This window comes from Ambystoma mexicanum, chromosome 1q (genome assembly GCF_040938575.1).
Source record: "Ambystoma mexicanum isolate Mex_15411 chromosome 1q, UKY_AmexF1_1, whole genome shotgun sequence".
Taxonomy (NCBI): Eukaryota; Metazoa; Chordata; class Amphibia; order Caudata; family Ambystomatidae; genus Ambystoma; species Ambystoma mexicanum.
Window position 1 is genome coordinate 1,209,438,421 of NC_090922.1, and position 23,089 is coordinate 1,209,461,509.

At 45.0% G+C, this 23,089-nt stretch overlaps 1 protein-coding gene across 1 annotated transcript; it reads left to right on the forward strand.

Annotated features, from left to right (window-relative positions):
- The first annotated feature begins 10,788 nt into the window (after positions 1–10,788).
- Positions 10,789–22,651, forward strand: INSL5 (insulin like 5). The gene is made up of 2 exons (XM_069635378.1): positions 10,789–11,035; positions 22,073–22,651. The coding sequence occupies exons 1-2, from the start codon at positions 10,858–10,860 to the stop codon at positions 22,321–22,323; spliced, it is 429 nt and encodes a 142-aa protein (XP_069491479.1). The 5' UTR covers positions 10,789–10,857; the 3' UTR covers positions 22,324–22,651.
- The last annotated feature ends 438 nt before the right edge of the window (positions 22,652–23,089 follow it).

Consider the following 23,089-nt stretch of genomic DNA (forward strand, 5'->3'; position numbering starts at 1 on the left):
TTATGAATGTTAGCATGTGCCACACTCAGATGGAATTCTTAACTTTAGCCTGCGTTGCATCTAGATAGAAATGTGAATGTTAACATGCACCACACTCAGATGGAATTCTTAACTTTAGCCTGCGTTGCATCTAGATAGAAATGTGAATGTTAGCATACACCGCACTCAGATGGAATCCTTAACTTTAACCTGTGTCACATCTGGATAGAAATGTGAATGTTAGCATACACCACACTTTGATCGTACTCTTAACTTCAGCCTGCGTCACATCTAGATAGGATCATGGATGTTAGCATGTGCTACACTCACATGGAATTCTTAACTTTAGGCTGTGTTGCATCTAGATAGAAATGTGAATGTTAGCATGCGCCACACTTAAATGAAACTGTGAATGTTACTAAGTGTCACACTTAAATGGAATTGCAAATGGTAGCATGTGCCACACTTTGATGGAATTGTGAATGATAGCATGTACCTCACCTAGATAGAAGTATGATTGGTAACATATCCCTCATTTGGTTGGAATTGGAAATGGTAGCATGTGCCACACTTTGATTAAATTGTGAATGATAGCATGTACCACACTTAGATGGAATTAGAAATGATAAAAATGTGCCGCACCTAGATAGAATTATGATTGGTAGCATATCCCTCACTTGGATGGAATTGTAGATGATAGCATGTGCCACACTTGGATGGAATTGTGAATGGCAGCATGTGCCACACTTAGATGGAATTAGAAATGATAAAAATGTGCCGCACCTAGATAGAATTATGATTGGCAGCATATCCCTCACTTGGTTGGAATTGTAGATGATAGCATGTGCCACACTTAGATGGAATTAGAAATTATAGCATCTACCTCATCTAGATAGAACTATGATTGGTACCATACCCCTCACTTAGTTGGAATTGTAAATGATAGCACATGCCTCACTTAGATGGAATTGTGAATGATATCATGTGCCGCACTTAGATTGAATTGTGAATGGTAGCATTTGCCACACTTAGATGGAATTGTGAATGTTAGCATGTGCCACACTTAGACGGAATTTTGAATGATAGCATGTCCCATACTTAGGTGCAATAGCGAATGATAGCATGTCCCCCGCTTAGATGGAATTGTGAATGATAGCATATGCCACACTTAGATGGAATTGTGAATGATAGCATATGCCACACTTAGATGGAATTGTGAATGATAGCATGTCCCACACTTAGGTGGAATATGTGTGATTATTCCTGTCATTAAAGATGAATTCATAGGCCCGATGGATGCGAGTTTGCGCATCAAGTGGCCTGTCCTGCATGCATGTATCCCTTGAATGGAACGCGCGCCATTCAAGGGATACAACCCAGGACGACTTTTGCATGTAGGGCAGGCTAATTGATGCGCAAACTCGCATCCATCAGTCCTACGAATGACTCTTTAATGACAGGAATAATCACACATATTTCAGTCTGTGGGGCGAGAACTATAGAGAATCATAATTTTGGGGGAATATTCAATTTAAAGTATTCAACTCAGCTGGAGAAGTAACCACAGTTACTCCAACTCCAAGGACGTTTACCTTGAAGACGACTTTGGTCGAAACACTTGTCGGCTGACCCTGTGGCGAATTAAATATATATTTGTGTTGCAATCTCTGCAGTTATTTCATATTTCATTCATCAACCATATGATTTCAATTAAATTGAACAAGCGGAGCGTGACACGCCAAATCTGAAAACATTTTCTAGTTTCCACCATTCCCCGGTGGACATGGAACTGCAATGCCACCTCTGGAAGGACCAAATGAAGGATGTAAGACAGTTCTCTTCTTCCTCCTGCATGGAGAAAGAGGGAGGACTGCAGGCCGCCACTCAACCCTGGGAGGACAATGCTGTAAAATTGTATTTTTTCGATTGATGCCAGAGCCAGAGCACCCAAAGACACTGCCAACCAAAGTGCGTGGGACATCTGCCCCACTCACTCAGTCACAGCTTCCCATCCTAGAGGATGCTACTAAAACAGCACTGCAACACAAGCCCTGACCAGTCATCACCAGGATACCTGCTCTTCCTTAGCAAATGTTAATACCCTGCTACCAATATGTGTGCAAGTCAAAGGTCATGCTCCATGACAAGTCAGCAGCTAGGCCTCAGCCAGGACCTTCCTTTAACTCTGGCTGTTGCTGTGATTCGTGGCATAGTAGTTGCATAATGGTGGGGCAGTAGCGACAGCATGGCTCTCTCTCAAATCATCCTCCCCTCAAAGGAAATGGAGCCTCAAAGGTCAGTGTTGGTTCTGTAGAGCTTGCGCAGCTTGGAGATCATTTACAGCTATAGGAAATTGGAGTGTAGGGCGTACACAAAGGATTTGTTGTGGCAGACCTATAAGAGGGTACTCCAACACTGCTGCAACCTTCACCATTCTAATGTGTTATACACTTACTGGTAGTTAATTGCAAAATCAAGTGTAAGTATGATTATTAATGATTTTTAAGAAAAGCATGAATTCAAATAACTTTTGGAAGGCACTCTCAAAATGACCTGACAAGACGAGTAGAGCTGTTGGTGGCCCTCTAGGTTCAGACAGTGAGTATTCTTCTTGAAATGGGGATAAACTGTGGAATAACGTATCAACAGTCAACAAAGGGACACATGTAAAGGTGTAATAAGGCAGGACTCCAAGTATTTTGTATTCTCAAAGACCTTCAACGCCTGTGTTCGGGCAGAATTCCATTTTTGGGGATTCTGCTTTCTCATTTTATGGGATCACTACTCTTTTTGCAGTTCACCTTTGTTTTGTGGGTTTTCAAGTTTATTTTGGTAGTCAGAGGGACTTCTACTGAAGTCCCCCCGCAACTACATCTCTTATTCCCTTATTAAGAGTATATGGTAAATGGTCACCCATACTCCCAAGCCCAAGGGTACTTCTTAAGCAGCTCCATTTTGCTTTACAGTGATTTCACCCTCCATTGGTTTTAGGGGGTAGCCTGATGGCAGCTAATATTTCATTTGTGTCACCGAGCGTGCAAGACGATTTACCCTATAAATAGCCCAATGAACCATTATCGTAGCCATTGGGGTTCTGTTTTTTTTAAGTCCTAGTCTCAGCCATTTTGTTTTAGGGACTTCCTTTGTTCAGGGAAACAATGAGGCAGGCCTCAAATGGACATTGTACCTGCGCGTACTCTTTTTGAGCCCAAGATGGAACCCTCTAAAGTGGTTTGAAGTGGGGTAGCTCAGCTCCTGGCCCTGGGCAGGCCACTACACTTTCTATGGGGGTTGGTATGGCTCTTTGGTGGTTTTTGGGGTTAACCTGATTGGCTGGCTATGAAAACCTATATTTCAAATCCCCTAATGGGAATGGTGAGCTGGCAGGAGCCAGCACCTGTGAATTAAGTTGCATATTGGGGAAACCCTGTTCCTACACATTTTTCTGCTCGATTTTTGTAATGTATTTGTATTTGTATTTATTTGTATATATAGCGCTTTACACCAAAGCGCTGCACAATTGAACAACTTAATACATGAAACATAAAACAATATAACGGTAGAAGCAAATTACAATATGAATCAGTCAACAAAACAGTAAGAAGAGCAATTAACTGAAGGGAATAGGGAGAGTAGTGGAGTAGGACTGTGTGGGAGGGGGAGGGGTGAGGAGGAGAAGGATGAGGGAAGGGGAAAAGGTGAAAGTGGGGAGGTGGGGGAGGGGAGGGAGATATTCAAGGGGAAAGATAAAGTAGGGAGGGGAAGCAGGAGGGGGAAGGGGTTTCAAGGAGGAGAATGTAGAAGGAGAGATTTAAGGGAGGTGCGGAATGAGGAGAAGGTAGGGGTAGAGCAGATTGCGAGAAGTAGCCTTGTTGGCTTGCCTGCTGGATGATTAAGCCAATCAAAGCCATTGTGAACAATTTTCAGACCCAGTGTGGCAATACTGGTGGGACTGGTGTCTCTTTCCTCTGCTCTGGATTGCATTTTCAAGTGGTGGGCCATCCTTATAGGGTCTTCCTCATCCTGCTGCTGGTGCTCCTCATCTACTTGGGCAAGGCCTCGCATCCAAAAATAGAAGTAGAGTTTCCTCTTAGTGCGCAAAAGTACATCCATCCCGTTTGTGTAGATGCCAAAGCAACTACTGGGTTATGAGACACTTCTGCAAGTCCGATTGTTGTAGACACTACTTTCTTTGGTACAGAGGATCTGGTAAATAACCCCTTGAAATCGACTAATTTATCTAGTGGTCTCCTTCAGACCTACCCTGTAGTTCATGTTATCTCTAGATAGTTGACAAGAAGTAAGTCCTTCCTATTAGAGACCAAGAAAAAGTCCCTGACTGAGTGTTACTGTGGAATGACTTGGAAGTGAGGGGTATCTTTAGAGGGACAACTCTCCTTGTAGGAGCTGTGAGGTTAAACTCCTCTCTTTAGTGAATTTGATTGTCAAGTGGCAACCTCTAGCTATGAACACCTACCCAGATCCAAGAGGAAGAGGAACACTAGGCCTAATTCTTCCCCTAGACCTTGTGTCAAGAAGCATGTGAACCAACCTGTTCTTACCCTAGAGGTGGATAGGATTCCTGAGGGGTCTAGGATCTAATTTGATGGAGACCACCACTCTGGATCATTAGGACCCTCTACTGAGGGCCCTGTTAAAAAGCCTACTATAGGTAGAGAGGAAGAAACCTTATTTGTGTGTATTTCAGAACAGACCCACTCTCTTAGTAGGAAGAACATTTCAAAAGGGTGTTGTAGGTCCTTCAGTCTACCGAGGCTGAGTCTTATCAGCAAAGTTTAGTTAGAGACAACTCCAAAAAGTTATTATGTCATCCAAGGGCATTTTAACTGACAAGAACTGGGTGACCTCCCTTGAAAGGGATTTGTTGCTTCTGCTTAACGTCTGTGGTGTGGTGTTTTAGAGCAGAATTCAGTTTCTGGGGGTTCTACAGTCTCATCTTATGGGAACCCCTACCCTTTTAGCATTTTCGTCCCTTTGGTTTTGGGGTTTTCGAAAATGTTGGTGTTCAGAGGGACTTCTGCTGACTTCTCACTGCCATCATATCTCTTTTTCACTCAATAAGAGTTTACGGTTCTGAGTCGCCCATGAAGCTCCCAAGCCAAGGGATGCTACTTAAGCACCACATGTTTGCCCCATGGAGATTTTATCAATCTAAATTGGTTTTAGGGGATAGACTGATGGCAGATAATCTTTAGTTTTGTCTTCTTCAGGGCTGCAAGACGCTTTGCTGCATTAGTAACTGAATGTACCTCAATGGTAGCCATTGGGCTCTAATGGTATTGTATTTTAGGGGGTTCCTTTGTTCAGGGAATCCATTAGGCAGGCATAGCATTGCCATTATACACATTATACACATGTGGTATTTTTGTGAACCAATGATGGAACCCTGTGTAGTGGTTTGAACTGGTCTAGGCCAGTTCCTGGCCCTGGACCGGCCACTACTCTTCCCATGGGTGTGGACCTGGGTGTTTGGTGGTTTCTGGGGCCAACTTGGTTGGCTGGCCATCAAAACCTTTGTTTTAAATCCCCCTAAGGGGATTGGTGGGCTGGCAGAAGCCAGTCCCTATTGGGGAAATTACATATATGGGAAACCTTGTCCCAACCCTCAGTTCCTCTCAATTTTCAGAAGGTAAGCAGGTGGGATTACCTGCTGGTCATTTTGCCACCATAAACCATAGCTGATTTTGAGACCCAGTCTGGCCACAATGGCGGGACTGGTATCTCTTGCCTGTACTCCGGTTTGCATTTTCGTGTACTGGATGCCTTTCGTGGCACTTTCTCAGACGGTTGCTGGTCCTTCTCATCTGCTTGGGTCAGCCCTTCCATCCTGGGATCATTTTCCCTGCCACTTTACTGCAGCTTTCCAGCGTTTGTTGCCAGGGTCTCCTGCATTGGTGCTGGAAGCCTCCAATGCCTGAAAGGGACCCCAGCGCCCAAACAAATGTGCTTCTCTGGGCTGTCCTAGGTCACCATCACCATTGCCTTGCTATTGAGTTCATTTGTACTGGTGTGACCTCTGCGTTTACCTGCTGAACCAATGGGATTTGCCACATGCAGGTTCCTCCATACTCATCAAGCCATTTCTGATGCTGATTCCACTTCTGGATGGTAGGTCTCTTCTGTTAAGGACAATTGTTTGTCTTTTAGGCTATGGGGGTCATCATTGGTTCAGGATTCAAGTCCCTGTGTGACCGGATCCTTCACATCACCCTGTAAAATTGAAGCACTTACTTACCGTATTGCTGTGCTTTCCTGGAATGCTATTTTCAATAACTAACACTGTAGGTACTTACCTTTGGGTCTTTTGTTGGCGGGCTATTCAAGATACGTATTCAAGATACTGATCATCAGGGGTCCCCATGGTCTGTTGTTGTCAGGTTATGCAAGTTCCATTCAACTGCATTTCTGCATTAGTTTTCATTAGGGGATTAATCCTGCTCTGGTGCTGATGGGTCTTGACCCCTCTACTCAGTTTCTTCTTATAGGTCTCCACTGGGGTTGACTGGTTGGGCTGCTTTCTTCTAGGCACCTGTTGAGAGAAACTGGGACTTATCTGGATGTTCATCATAATCACAGGTCAGCCTACTGAGTTTGTCCTGTTGGTGCACTTTTGGGCCTAGCGACTGACTTACGAAAATATATCCTGGACTTTGGAAGCTCTTATGGGCTGTGTTGGACATGCAGAACATGAAGGGCATGCTGTATTTTCATGTCTACTACTTCTAAGTGCTATAACTGTATGGTGTGCATACGTATTCTGCATCCTGCTTGTATTTATGGTATAACAGGTGACGTGTGATACTCTTGGATTATGAACATGATTGTAATTACTGTTTGTAATATTATCTATGAGTCTAATCTCTATTTACCTCTAAAGGTACATTAGTGTACTATCTTCCACCGGGTATGTGGCTTGCATTTTAGGGTAAAGAGTGCATAAGGCCTTAACTGGCCATTAACTATTTGTATGTCTAAACTATGGTCTGCTGAGTGTTGTTTCACCTGAGTACTTAATTTTTCTTAAGATAGATCTGCAATGACTCTCTTGACACTGGATCTTTCCCCTCCTCCCTTAAGCACTCCCTTGTGTGTTCACTTCTGAAAAAACCTTCAGCAGACCCTACCTGCCCTGCCAAATACCGCCCTATTTCCATCACCCCCTTGCTGGGGAAGCTGCTGGAGAAGTTGGCATTGTCCGAACTCAACTCACACACTGAACTTGTTGATGTTCTCAACAACCATCAATCTGGATACCTAGCATCCAGAGGCACGGAAACGGCTCTTCTGTACACCCGTGAAGAACTGGTTCAATCGCTGGACTCCAACTCCCCAGCTGTCTTCATCCTTCTCGATCTCTCCTCTGCCTTTGACACAGTCAACTATTCCATCCTCATACAAAGGCATCCTTTCTTACTGACTGCTCTTCCCAAATCATCCTGGGCACCTTCTCCTCTTCTACTTCCTTTTCCACCTGTGGTCTCCACCAGGGTTCTATCTTCTCCTCTTGGCTCTTTAAAATCTACCTTGCTCTGCTTGCACACCTTATCTACTCCTCCTCCAACTTCCAGTGTTACGCAGATGACACACAGCACTTTTTCAAACTTCCTAATGACCCCCTTGCACCCTCCTTCATACCTGACTGCCTATCTGCCATCCAGTCTTGGTGCACCTCCAACGATCTCTGCCTAAACTGAGATCTTTCCCATTTGGACCCCTGCTCTCTCCTTCTTCCCTTCACTCTGGCCTTCCTCCGTGGGCTCTCCCCCTGCTCCTTTCGATTGAAACAGCCAGAAACCTCTTTCATTCCTTCCTCACACTCAGGACTTTGCCAAGAAGTCCCACTTTCAGCTCTTCCTTCTCAAAGGAATTCTCCCCTTCCTCACTTTCCCCAGAGGCTTAATGTTACCCGAGCCCTGGATCTCTCTAGGCTTGGCTATTACAACAGCCTCCTCCTTAATCTACCTTCACCCACTCTGCGACCACTCCAGCTAATCCGAATAAGTCAGCAAGACTTATCATTGGCCTTAAGAAAGGCTGTCTGGGCCCGGGGACCACACTATCTTCAACTTGATCTCACTAAATGCTCTACCTCTAGACCACTAAGCTCATCTGTAAACCAACTCTGTGTGTAAAGCGTTTTGCTAAGCAGAGGGTAGGTGGTCGATCGCTTTCCTCAGCTGGCTCCCTCCTATGGAACAGCCTTCTCCTGTCTCTGCGCCTTAAGCCTGACTTCCTTGAATTCCAGAAGCTCCTCAAGACTTGCTGTGACTGGTGTCCGGGGCCCTTATGCATCCTCAGGGCCCCTACCTCCCCCACCCAATTGTCTCAGCTCCTGTCTACCCTCAGCACTTGCCTTGCACACCCTCCACACTTGGATATTCGCACTTACACGTAGCATGGCCCCTGGCCATGCAGCACTCAATTAACACAAGCACTTCATCTGTGGTTCACCCATGAGCCCCGTCTCCCTAGCACTTACGGCCTCTTCCCACTTCCTTGCAGCACGTGCACCTTCTGAATACTCACAAGGCATAGTTGGTCCCTTCCCTCGCCCTGTTGGTGCTTTGAAACAGTATTTTACTAGCTGTATATGCACCTAACAAGAAAACAATGAATAAATAAAATATGTGTGTGAACTTGTAATATTTTTCAGTGTTGCAATGTGTTATATTCTTTTTACGGTAACTATTGGGATTAATTGTGCCTAACTGCTATCCTGACTGCTCTGCTGCGCTTATCATAAGAGTCTGGTCTTTTCGTCCGGGTCCCCCATAGTTCTACCTTTAGGACAGCCCCCAGAAATCACCCTAATAGGTTGCCTGCTAGGATGGACATCTGAATGATCCATGTATGTGCGTTATCTCTGGTTTTTATCAACTCGTACGTTGGCAGAATGGGGTGCCCAAGTCTTGCGCCTAATCAAAAAGCAGCATGTGAGGTATCCACGATCTTTTTCCCCCTTGAATGTAAAAGTGTATTTGCAGTATACCACTCCAGTATAAGGGGAGAACTGAAGGGTAGTGGCAAAAAAGTCAACACTGTGACTGCTCTTTTCTTGTGATCTCAAGAGGGATACATACGTATTGGATTTCTGTGGGCTAAAAACCCTTCTCGGCCAGTGCCGATTACAAGGGCATGCTTTAAGTGTCTCCCTTTGAGAGCGGAGGTTGCGGCGTGGGGCAGTGATGGCGATGTCCAGTCCTGTTTGCTGTGTGACGCTCCCAGGCAGGACTTGGCCCATTTCCTGCTGCTTTGCTCGATTTTTTCAGAAGTTAGAGCAAAAACCCTGAGACCGCGTTTGCGTGAATTAGGGTTTTTCCAGTATAGACCCGACTAGCTTTATTTGCGCTATGGGGCGACCCACCACGGCTGGCTGGGCTCTCGTGTCATTTTTGTTTACCATGCTCTGCATATAAGGAAATGTTTACTGAAATCTTACAATCTTAGATTGTAGATTGATTTGCCATTTTAATTGTGCGCCGGGGTGTATCACATTTTAAATATATCCTTTATCTCTTTTATCTGCACTACAATGTCTTATTATTGTATTTTTGTATGTTTTTCTTTTTATGGAAATTGTTTTCTTATTGCCGAAATAAAATGTATTTTATGGCTCATTGGAGTGAATATGAATTTTCAGTAATAAGGGTCAAGCGACATCAGGCGTCCTGCCCGTCCCTGTTCTAGAATGAGTGGATTGGAACTCACGCCAATATCACAAGGTTTTTTTGAGAAACTATTTTCACTTTAAAATTCACTAAATTTTTATGAGAACAATCTAGCAGTGAGAGCTTGTTTGAAATTATCATTTTCGGTTATTCATATAACTATGCATTCAATGTATACTGTGCTTTGGAGGACCCGGGCTTCCACACAGTGAAAGCAGAACCCTTATACTTTGCATAAAAACAAGCCCTTTGAAGGGATTCAAAACCTACGTACAAATTCATTCCAAACAGCTGGATGAATAGATCAATTTGTATAAGCCCTGATGAAGTGCGTCAGCGCAAAACACGTCATCTTCACTGCATTGCAAATGAGCGTAATCGACAGCATACATTGTGTATGGAATAATAGGAATAAATAAAATGACAATTTTACACACATGAGCTCTCACCACTGGATTAGTCCCTTAAAAGTGTGAGTTCATGCTCACGTTAAAATCTGTTCTCAACAACCATCCATATATAGGTTGAGTGGCGAGCCACTCATCTTTAAACAGGCATATACGCATAGGAGCCTTGCCTTTCCATGGAAAGAGGAGATCCACCGACTTAACGGGGCTTTGTTAAAGCACTGGTTTATTCTTGATTGAAACTTACGTTGTTTACTTATTTTCCTCCTCCCGCTGCTGCCTGTCATGGCTGAGTTGACACAGTATTTTGCATCCAGCTGAATAAGTGACGTGTAATTGGCTTGTAGTCATTCGTACATCAGCGAATGTTCGGCAATAAAACGACGTGCACGCAAGTGGATGCAGGCCCCAAAGTCTACAGAACATAAAGAGGAGAGGAAGACGGCCATTGCCGAATGTTTGCAGTAGGCCCCTAATGCCATGTTTACATCATTTGTGCTGGCATGGCGCTTCTAAATAGTCTTCTAATGGCTGTTTTACTAGACTGATGTGCACTAGGAAATGCCAAATCATGTAATGCCTTACTAGCTATGCCAGACTCATCCCCTAGCAAACAACAGGGGCATCATCAGGACACCGTCCATTAGCCAATAACCGGGCGGCAAAGTCAGTATAAATTGGCTGCAGTGTCTGAGCCACTTCACACCTCTCGCTGGCTTCCTTCCCTTTGCACGGAATCCAGCTCCTTTGGCAAACTCAGCTCTGCAAGTGCTTTTAGCAAGATGAGGGCTTCTCTTCTGTGTTTCTTTCTTCTCTCTCTCCTGGCTGCACATTCTGTAGTGAAAGCAGACGGCCCATCTGTGAAGCTTTGCGGCAGGGAGTTCATCAGAGCGGTGATCTACACGTGTGGAGGATCCAGATGGAGAAGAAATGTCCCGGGCCCTTCTCAAGACCTTCCAGGTACAGCAGCAATGCTAAAAACCTACATTCTTACTCAGTTTCATGATTTTAAACCCGTGTTCCCGAACGTAAGATGCTCCAGTCCCTCTTCCAGGTTTCCCTATTCTGATCTCAATTGCAGGCCACACATCACCTTGTTAGTATGGGTATTAGCATAATTGATCTAAAAAATGTGTTTTTCGGTCAAATTTGTTTCAATATATATTTATGGAGTGGGTATGGGTATAGATTAGGTTGAGGGGAAGTGGTGACGGGGTTGCAGAGGTCTCCCCCCTCATTTTAAACTGAAAAGGGGTCAAATAAATTTGATCAAATGTGATTAGGTCAAAGGTTTTAGGTCAAATAGACCCAAAGTGTTATATGTACAGCACGTCTTGATGGAGAGTGTTATATGTCTCTGTTGCTTCTTGGAGCTACAGTCGCCCTATTTCATGTGTCTAAAATGAATGCTGACATTATGTTTGGTGTAGCCATGAAAGGACATCTGGAAAACCGCCCTTTAAGTTCTTGATGCAAAAGTAGATCCCAAAAAAAACAGGTGCCCAGCTGCTGAAGACACTTTACAACAATCTACCCATTAAGCTGAAGAGGTAGGCCAGTACCATGGTAGGGACGGTGTTCTTTAAATGGTCCTACCTGGCCCTGAATAGATAATGGAATATGTTGCCTGGCTGCCTGAGAGTGGATTGTGGACTGGTATCCAATGAATTTATTGCTGAGTTCATGTTACAACTCTGCAATGCAGAGGATCAGGTGAGACCTAATTCTTCACAACCCTGTCCTCTCCTGATGAGCATATACACTAGAAAGGAGTTCACAAAAGCTTAAGGAGAGACATTGACCAAAGCGAATGCACGCCAATGGTGATGGTCACACAGATCTCCATTGAAGGTCCATGTATGCTCCTAGCAAGTGTGACATGAGAGGAGAGTTCTGATGAATACCTCACAGTTGAGGGATCTGGATATCTTCAAGATGAGGACACGGTGTGTTTCCACTCTTTGATGAACAATGATGCTTCGTCCGCTCCCCAGACGAGCAGAGAGGGTGGGCTGAGCAGAGCAGGCTACTTCCCCCCACAGGCTCAGCTTGCAGCATTCATCTGGACATAGAAGTTAGTCTTTGTCTAATGAGAGACACAGACCTGTGCAGGCCCACATGCCACACCGTGGCATGTGTGGTTGTGTCTATTTGTAGATCTCGGATGACACCTCACTGTCCAGTTCACAGGAGTTCTGAAGAACACAGCAATGTTACAGCCTGGGGCATTAATAGCACATGCACAGGTTGTGTTGGCTGCGAATGGGCTTGGAGGCATGATTGCAGAGATCGATAGCTTACAACCTCTATCCCTGCTTCTCTTTTCCTGTTTGCACCACCAGGAGACCACAGTAATCAGTTGCAATCTTGCAGTGGCGAGAGAAATAGGGCTTTAGTAAGGTTACTGCAATAATGGCCAGTGTACGGGGGTCGGAGCAATGGGGTCAATGTAGAAACTGGCATTTCAATATGGCACATGAATGACATGGCACTGATAAAACTGGCATGAGCAATTTTCGGGGGCAATGTTAAAATGGCATGGTCATTTTTGTGTGGTAGGTTAGGATGTTTTGGGGGGTACAATGTAGGAACTAGAATGTCAAGGTGCTTAACTAGGACAGAACTAGGGTAGCACTGTTAGACGTAGCCGTGTAGTACAGGATAAACTGGGGCAGTTTGAACCCAGCCTGGAATTGGCATGACAAAGTGTAAATTGACAGAGTGTGGCACTGAGCTGAACTCTAGCACACTGAGAGTGCCATTATGTATTTGGCAGGCACATTAAACATCCGTGTAGCAGCAGCACCCCTCAGCATGCAGCGAAAGCAGCCTTGCATACACTAGCAACTTTGATTCGATTTTCAGGCCACTGCGATTTATATTTTACTCGCCCATGAATGATGCTCTGCATTACAGTTCCTGGCATAGGATTCTCCATTTTGTAATGATCACTTATGATTATTCGGAAATGGGGTAGTTTCTACTCAAATGTGATTTAGGATTGGTGTATTCCCGTGTGTGGCAGCGGCACTCATGTGTATCCACTTTGCATGAAGTGTTCTTATTGGGTGCCCAGTTTTCTGATGAGCAGATGGTGTTCAGGACGGTCCCTGTGCACTGCGGCAGACCTGCCATCAGACGTATTGCAAGCAATCATGTGTTCCCCTTCAGGAATGCCTGTACATCCAATGCCATTTCATCTAATTTCTTCTGAAAACTGGGCTGCAAAATTCACATTTGAACCCAAATGTCCCAGTAGGATAGGATGTGCTCCGATTTCAGGTAGGTACTTACGTATCTGTTGTCTTTAGACTAAGGGGGCTGCCCATGCCTAAACCTTCCTAGCCCGCAGAGCGCTTCAGCATAAGACGCGGACACGGGAGCAATTGCCAACATGTCTTTATTCTTCGCTCCCCGCACTGCTCACCGGTCCCATGCCTAACACATACACTAGACAGCTTGCCCCGATGCCACAGTACCACTTGTTTGAAAGTTCACCATATGATGGGCCGCATAATAAGTTACAGAACGATACGTAAGATGTGAAAGGTCATAACAGAGACATTCTAATACCTGTCATGGTCCGAGGGAGCAACACAAGACAGACCAGGGACTCATATAGAGGATCAAAGATAAGGTTGGAACCAGGGTAAATGAGTGTGGATGGCTCTCTTTAAAGAAATATGAGAAGTCAGTCAGCAACAAAGGAAGTAGGGTGAATGCTCACATTTCCGGAGCTAGGCAAAGTTCCACTACCTCCTAAACTAGGGCTATGCTAGGAATGCCTAATTACCTAGTATCTTTCTTCCTCACCCATTTAGCCTTTTTATGCTGATACGCCATAGTTGGCATTTAACCTATTTGTATAAGGTAGGGAAGTCCTTGAATGTTTTCCCGCTTTATTTGCAAACATTTCCATGCAGTAGATTCCGGTCTTGGTCCTTAAGATTTCGGTTCAATTTATGACCGACAAAGGGGGTATTAGGTTCTAGACTTAAATGGCCTCTGACACAGAGAAATTGTCGGTTTTGCAATAACCATGGTAATTTGGAAACAGACATCTGGTGGTGAGCTGTCCGAAATGATTAGATGAGAGGAATATTTGTTTTACTAGGTATTTTAAGGATTTTAGACTCTTAACAGAGGATAAAGCATGGTTAATGATTTTCAGGGGAAAGCACATATCATTGATTTTAACAAACAAACTCCAAAGAGGACCTGGGACCAAAACACCAACCAGACCCCCTTCCCACCAAGGGAAGTAGGAATTGATACAAGGGGTCACGATGCACCAAAATGGGGCAAAACTCACAGGAACGACAAAGGGCTACCACCAGGACGCCGGGCCTAGTGCCCAGCTGCAGAGGACATTCATCTCTTGGTGGAAGATGACAGTCATGCCACCGACCTTGCACGTACATCCACCCAGGAACACCGTGAGAACTGCAACAGCCAAGGTATCTCCAAAGAGGAAAAACCCCACAAAAGGGAGCTGAAAGGCAGCCACTATGTGGGGTTCCCTGGCCTACCAACCCACAAATGGAGAGGATGCTTGGTGGAAACACAGACCCACATAGTCATGGCTCAGCCACATCCACCGAAGGAGAAACTGAAACTGAACGTAGAGCCAATAGCATCAGCATGGCAGCGAGGACAGGCGCCCAAGTGTAGAACCCATAGACGGCAGCACAGAGCATCCAACGGGAGTCCACAAGGGCCCACTGCAGAGTCGCAGCCGCCATATGGCCCACTGGGCCCCCAACAGCCTCCTCCACTACAGCCAAGAAGGACTTCCCACCAAACCAGGCAAGAGACCATTCTCGGTCACCAAGTCGGGGAGGAAGAAGTCGCAACCCTTAACAGGGACGACACATGCAGGAACCCACCAGCCACACAACTCTGAAGCCTAGAGTCCAAGAACAGGGAATTGTCACACAGGAGCGGGCTGAAACAGACAGACCTCGGAGAGGAGGACCCATCTCCTCCAACAGGATCCCAGAAGCCCATGGAAGCCGACACTAGAGAAACAACAGCAACCACTGAATCACAGCCAGGGACACCCCATGGAGGCAGAAGATGAGAAAGACGAAGAAGAGGACCAGACTCCCCTGATCAACTGGGCACCAAGAAGTGCCTCCATGACCTCATACCAGAGGTACTGAACCCCTCAGCTGAAGAAGGGGCAACAACAATTCCTCAAACCCACGAACCCTGCCCCTCAGAGGCAAGCACGACTAGAAGAGACCACTTCCTTGCCCACATGCATCCATCAGCCAGGGAAAGAATCCTCCGAACACAGGAAGAAGTAAACCAGCTGTGCCGATCAGGAGAGCACAGCCTGCAGCGACCGAAATTCCAGCACTCAATACGGCCCAAGAAGGACCCCCATGCAAACCTCTGAGACAGAAGGAGAGAAAGACTGCAGCCACCAGGCCAGTCTAATAGTTGTTGCCATAACCTGCCAGGCACCAGAATTATTATCTGGTATTGCCCTGCCTGCTGACAGCAGTGAAATAGCCCACAGCAGACTGTGTGTAATGTCAATATGGGTTGGCTGTGATATAATTGTGATTTTGAGGTGGGTGAAATTGTAATGTGGATGTTGTGACTGCATTGGGGATGTGATGTGAATGTGGGTGTAATGGTTTATAGACAAAAAGTCGAAAACATAATGTCGAATAGCAAAATGTCGAAAACACATACATATAATAGGAAAAGTCATAATTTAGAAAAAAAAATGTCAAAAAAAAAATTGAAAACCCAAAACACTTTTTTTTTTTTTTTTTTTTACCCAGATAGTAACATTTATTATGGGGGGGGTCCCCCCCAACCCCCCCCCCCCATCCCAAACACCTACCCCAACCCCCCCCTCCTCCCCATCCCCCCCACCCCCCATAGATATACCTTTAATTATTTTAAAAAAATCTTTAATATAATATTAAATAATTAATTAATTATTTAAAAAACCATCCCAAACCCCTATCCCCAACCCCCCCCATCCTCCCCATCACCCCCACCCCCCATGGAAATAGCTTTAATTATTTTTAAAAAAATTTTTAATAAAATATTTATTATTAACACATAAAATCGAAAAAAGTCGAAAAAAAGTCGACATTTTTGTTTTTCGACATTTTTGTTTTTCGACTAAATATTTTCGACATTTTTACTTTCGAATATATTGTATTCGAAATTATGACTGGATACCGGGTGTAATGCATTGTGGTTTTGATGGGAACTTTATGTGGACGGGATTTGGTTGTGAAATCATTGTGAGGAGTCACAAAAAGCATTACTCAGCCACTTGTTAAATGTTGCAGCATGTAAAAGTGATAAGTGTGAGGTAGGATGAATCCTGCAGAGTCATCACTCATCCCCAGCCTAAAGTGTCCTCCAATGTGGCCAGAGGAAAGTAGCCACTACCTGATCCTGACCCTTGGGGTGGCCTTCTGTGGGTGGATCACATAGGAGGAGATGGCTGTCAGGGGAGAGTGGTGACTCCAGCAGGAGAAAAGAAGTATTGTTCTCTTTCTTGTGAAGAAGATCCCTTAATTCCAGACTTTTTGATGGCATGTTGTCATTGTTCAGAACCATTTAGATGTAGATGTCTAATAGCTACTTTGTTCCAACAAAACCCTATTTCATTCTTCATGTGTGCATGATAAGCCTTGAACATATTCAACATCTAATGTTTATGGTGATTGTTGTCAGTATAAAGCTGTCCCACAATGTAACTTGAAATCATTGGAACTTCCTTGGATTCCAAGTCCCAGAAAGCCTCAAGTACTCATGTACTACGAGGAAGAGGAGCAAGGAGTCAATGTAGAGGGAATGTGACACCAAGTGTAATCTACAGGCTACTTGTCAGGCTCCAAGTCAGCTATGCAGGACATTTAAACCTGGATATCAACTGCAGCTGACAGATCAAAGAAGGGGAGAGGAGGGCTGCAGAGTGTGCAGAGCAGGAAGCAAGTTCATAGGTAGAGGCAAACACACAGAGAAGAACCGTGGGGAGAGCAGGAAACATCAGTAGCAGGCTGGCAGCGTGCAGGAGTAGAGAAGAGGAACTCTGGTGAAGTTGAAGTGAACAGTACGCAGCAGGGCCAGGTGAGACGTGGTCCTGCAGAGCTGCACTAGTTCTGTCCACGAAAGACTCTGAAGCCGACACAGGAGCCAAACACGACTCTGCTAAGAAGGAGAAGCTTGCCCAGCAAAATCTCTTCAAAGCAGCTGCACGTGAACCGATGCGTCAACCTAAAGAAGTAGGAGTGAGGAGAGGAAGAGAGCGGAAATGAGAGGGAGCGCCAGGAGCACGAGAGAGGGCAATGAGGTGAGCCACGGATGATCAAAGGGAGTGAAGAGGAGGGTAGGGAGAGAGATGAAACGATACAGAGGGTGGGGCAAGTCCGTGTATACTTTTGAAGATGATGAGAATGAGTATAAACGTTGCCCTCTGTCTCATGGATAAGCCCCCTAACTGACGATGGGCTGGGGAGGTGGATGTGAAGCGGAAAAAGAAGAGTGTATTGACAGCAAAGGTTAGGACTTTGTCAAGAGGTGAAAAAGCATGGTTGGAAAGGCCAAACTGCTAGGTCACATCCCTTCTGCACGAGACCACAAGCATCCCCAGACATGTTTCGGCCTTGTTGGGCATCATCAGTGTGCAGTAGCTTGAGTCTCTAGACCAGCAGGCTTGATACCCGTCCCACTCGGGGTGACGAAACAAAAACAAAGGTTGATGGCAATAGTGTTGTAAAGCGGTTTATTGGTTTGTGCAATGCAAAAAAGGTTAGTCGACATGTGTTTCACTAACTGGGTGCTTTTCAGAGCTGTCAATTTGTTACTAATCTGAACACTGAAATGACACCAGCCATTCAAAATAATTAATGTATTGCTTTGATTATCTTAGTTCTCAATTTTCGACTCCACTCTTAACAAACGCAAGAGGATTGTTATTGTTTTGTAGTCATGTATTTGTATATGCATATTTGTCATTGGTGGTTGGTGCAGGGCACCTCTAGTTGAGACATGGGAAAAGTGTGGCCTTCACCTAGCACAAGGATTGCTCTCTAAGTGAAAGTTATAAAATAACTAAAATTGCATTTGTGAATATTTTTTATAATTACACAAAAGTTGACCTTAATGTGTTGTGTTTCAACTGAGTTATTTCAAAAATATTTCCTAACTCAAACAGGACTACACATGATTTCCTGTTGCTTCAGGGTCCGTGTAGTACCATGCAATTTGCGGAAGGGGAAAAAGTGTACAGCAAATAAAGGTGAATACCTGAGGAGCGAATAAAGTGGGCAGCATTTCCCAGAAAAACATCTCTATACGGTTTGCACAGAGAGATTGTGCTTCTCAAAAACAGAGGTCGAAGTCAGCGGGAGCGGTCGGGCGCGGTGCTCCCATGCTTTTTATTTTTATGTTTCACTGTTCCTATACTTTTATTTTAAAAAGAAACCGTTCTTGAATGGTTTAGTTTTATTAATAAAAGTGTAGGAAGAAGTTGAAGCTTGCCCTTCAGTGCGCTGCACTGAACATTCCCATAAAAGGCAGGTGTGTTTATTTGGGGGTTTGTATTGTGAGTCGGAGGGGCTGTGGCGATGGGGTTTGTGGGGAGCGGGGGCAGGCCAGCAGGGAGCATAGTTCCACTACTTCTTTTCGTACACTTCGATCACTGACTTGCAGAAAACCACAGAGATGCAGAGAAATAGTTATTCAAAGCAGTGTCATCAAAATCAGCCTTGTGTGATGTGTACAATACCGGAATTCTTGATGTTGTCTGTTTTTTTTTCAGCACACTGGGTACATATGCAAATTTGTAAAAGGGATGGCAACACAGCATGACAAGTGATAGTTCATTGCAGTTGAACCTTTAATGCACGAATAAAAGCTAAAATAAATCCAACAAAAGCTCAGCAAAGTTTTCCCCCAACATTAAAACTCTAAATAACTCCAACAAAAATGTTGAAACTAGGTTGACATTGTCTCCTCAACATTTAAGTCCAAATAAACCCTGCATAAATGTGTGGCTGGCAATAAGTGTTACTGGATTGTTTTTACTAGGAAACAAGTTCTTAACAATCCACAACAAATCTTCCAATTTAAGACAAAACAATCCCTGCTTGTAAAAACCATGAATAAGTCTTAAATAAAGCCAGAAAAAATTAAACTTGAAAACAATCTAGAGGTAATCCAAAAATAATCCAAAAAGTGGATTTCTTTTTTGATAGACCTATTGCCACCTCTTTCCATCAAATTATTCTAGAATCACCTTTCCTTCGCCTTCCTTCACCTCTGTCCCTCCTAAAATGCTACACTCACTCTCAAAAAACCTTTCTCCTCCTTCCTGATGTTACCCTCCTCCAACCGCAGCCTTTTCCTTCTCTTGCCTCCTTCCTCCCCTCTCCTGCTTGTACTTCCCACTCACTCCTGCAACATCCCTTTTCTCCAAAGTCCTACACCTTTTGTCCGGTAGGATCCCCTCCAAAGCCATGAATTCTGGGTAATTGAGTTAGTAGTGGATTTAAATTGCCCATTTCTGTGTGCTTAGTTTCCTTGACCTCTGACTGGTTGTGTGCTCTAAACCCTGTCCCCATCCCATATATGTCCACACGTCCTTTATGGGTCCCGCTAAGGGACCAGGACGCTAATAACAGGCTTGCCATTTGCGAGTCTGTTATTAGCGCCCTCCCCATTCCCATTGAGCACTATGGGGGCTCAAATGGGGAATGGTTTGTTCAATGGGGACTTACCGGTCCCACCAGGGTCGGAATGCACCGGTAAGTCCCCATTGAACAAGACCGAACTCGGACACGGTATGGCAGGCAGCCATGGTGCTAGCAGCACCATGGCTACTGCCCATCTCGTAATTAGGCCCTATGACAGGTAGTGTAGGGGCCATGAGCGAGGGGACCAGGGGTGAGAGAAAAGGTCAAGGAGGGGCAAGAGGACTGGGAGAGGACATCCATTCTCAAGTTGGGGTGAAAAGCCATGCAGGCAAGAGCCAGGAGAAGGATGTGCAGGCACAGAGTGGAGCAGCAAGGACCAGCGGGAAGAGGACAACGAGGCCAAGTGAGGCGGACACATGATGGTGCCGTAGGTGTAGCTAGGCAAGTAGGAGACATGGTGCCGGGAGCGCCACCAAGGCTAGGTGTGTGATGCCACAGTTTACCTAATGGGACTGGAAACATTGGGACTGGCATCGAACACTTGGAAGAAGGCTTGATCCAGATGGAGCCGTGAACGGCGAGGTAGAGAGGAAGAAGGGTAAGAGGGGGTGAGCAGCACAGCACTGCGGCCGGCCACGATCGGACAGGCCAGATAGGAACAAGGGCCTTAGAGGGGGCCTTGGTTGGGGGGGGCTGCTTCGCCTGTCCGCTCCCTGAATTGGGCTACACACAATGGAGCCAATGGAGGTATATTGGGGTGGGCTGATATTATATGAGTTTGGATGAGGCCATATATACATCTATGGTTTTATTTGTAGATATTCCTTAACGATTGCTGCTTATCTGTAATTTGCCATCCAAGATGTCAGTACCCGCTTCTGAATACTATTGTGTAGCTTCTTAAATCTCAAATAAGTAAACTCAATACTTTTTTTTGTCTCAGATCAGACCATTCTCAGATCTTAGTGCAAAACAAAATGGTGACTTTCTGTTGCCCACCCTTTTCAACTGCTGCACATCCCCAATCCTCACTCTGCCCACCCACTGAGTTAATGTTGCTTCCCAGTGAGACATGAACCGTTCTCTCTGGCTAGAAAATCTCTCAGCCACTATTCCAAATTAATCAGACCAACCAAACCAAAGAAATCACATCCAAATCCAAATGTCCAGACGTAAGTACATCAAGCAAGCGTCTACCCAGAAAGATAGCTCACCCCATGAAGTGTCTGCCTATGAGATTTATGAGTAGCCTACAATTTGGAACTCCGACACAGCCGATTCCACATGTCATGCCACCGAGGGTGAGGAACATAGCATTAGTCGAGTTGTAAACTACAGCTCTGTGTCTTCGTCCCAGCATGTATTTCAATTTCCCTCTTGGGTTCATCCCTACACTCAATGAGAGCTAACCCCTAGAGCTTGTCAAGGTCACAGCGGCTAATTTATAAACCCAGTTTACCAGCAGCCTCATCTTACTGTTGAAGGTGAATCCCTTGGTAGGAGCGGGTCTGGGACTGCTTCCTTGGTTCTGGTTCCTTCCGCAACGATACAATAACAGGTACAGAAGCAAGGCATTTTCCATGTTTCGATGCCTTACACAATCCATGTGGTAAATGCATTAGGAACATTGCCGTATGTGCATGCCCACATGATAGGGACCGGTAAGGGGGGCTTTTAGGAACAAAAAAGGCAGTTATCCTTACACAGCAACTGTATGCATACCACAAAACAGTGGGCAGAACCGTAGGGATCCCTACCCCTCTGCCGGCATCTAGCCTGATACTGTTATCTGAACTTTGTGGTTAGACCATGGTTTGCTGCTATATATACATATGGGCCTTGCCGAGCCACAGTGAGCTCTTGGCTCGCCGAGCACGGCAACCACAGCAGTTAGGTACTCTTGAGCGCTTCCATTAATACTATTTATAGCATTATGTAATTAATCTACTTGGATGAAAGATGAAGTATCTCAAACATACCTCTATCTCGCAATCCCGTGCATTCAATTTAATTTAAGTTTTCCCTGTATCTCGTCCATCCGACCCACTCCACTCCTGAAAGCTTGCCATAGGTTATTCAACCACGTCTAGGAATAAGTGAGCAACAGGCAATTTACAGAGCCCCCACACCCGACCCACTCGCTGACCAAACCCAGATCTACCCTAGACCACGTGAAAGTCTTCCTGGATCGATAATTGGGGAAATGTGTTATTTATATTGCTGAGGAACTAGGAAGCACAATGTAAAAATAAATGATTGTTCGCGTAATTATTCAATTTTTGTGTAAATGCCGAAAATGAATACCTGTTTTTCATGTTCTTCCTAGAAAGAAGAAGCTCCTTCTACTTCTCTGCCGGAAACCTTGATTTAGGAGACTCTGAAGAGAACGCCCTGCAGAAGTTCGGGTTCGAAAAGGAGGCGCGCCGGGACACAGAGCCTCAGCAGCCTCAGCCTGCAGGCCAGCCGTGGCAGGGCCAAGAGAACTCTGTCCAGGGAAGACGTGACCTCAACCAGCTGCTGACCACCGCCTGCTGCAAGAGTGGGTGCAGCAAAAAAGACCTGAGCTCCCTCTGCTAGGCCACGCCCTTTGCAGTTGGATGCGGTGGATCTTAATTTTAGTGTCAGTGTACACCCATGGCGAAGACACAGCACTGTTTTTGGTTAATCGATCTATTTCACATCTGTATTGCCTTACATGCTAAAATGTATTTATACGGAATGCAAAAAATGTGGCTAACGTATGGACATACTGGGCCGGATTTACAAAGCGTTTTTCAATTCGATTGCACCATCATAAAATGTTTTTTTGTAATTGGTGATTGTATTTTTTTAGATGAAAATAATGTTGTCCTTCGTCTTTTGTTCTCTTGTTTTGAGAGAGTCCAAAAATAAACATAGAATTGGCGATCTTTCTGTTTTTTCTCATTTATGATGTTAATGTGCACTGTACATTGCTAATGGATTGAAGTTACTTCTTAGTATTAATAACAGTTCTTAAATTACAATACATAAGTAAGTTACATAGGACAAGAACACTGGCACACCCATCATCCAGGCAGGGGCTTCCTAACTGCCTGGGCTAGGAACCTTCACCAAGCATTCTATCATTCACAACCAAACACACCCGATGATATCACAACATTCAACCATGCAAACCAAGCACTACACAACCCTTCTCCTTCCCTTACAACACCACACACATGTGCACCTGAACAGTCTTACTGTCTGCGCCCCCCCCCCTCCTGTACTCCATCTCCCTTTACTTTTCTTTGATTTAGTTAATGGTGCCACCTTTTACTAAGCACAGGAGATGGGTCACAGGCCACACCCACTGAGGTATCCC

What these genes read in the sequence shown, in the direction of transcription:
- INSL5 (XM_069635378.1), top strand. Translation starts at nt 10,858, where the DNA reads ATGAGGGCTTCTCTTCTGTGTTTCTTTCTTCTCTCTCTCCTGGCTGCA. An exon ending in CCCTTCTCAAGACCTTCCAG is followed by an intron (nt 11,036 to 22,072) that starts GTACAGCAGCAA and finishes TGTTCTTCCTAG; the next exon opens with AAAGAAGAAGCTCCTTCTAC.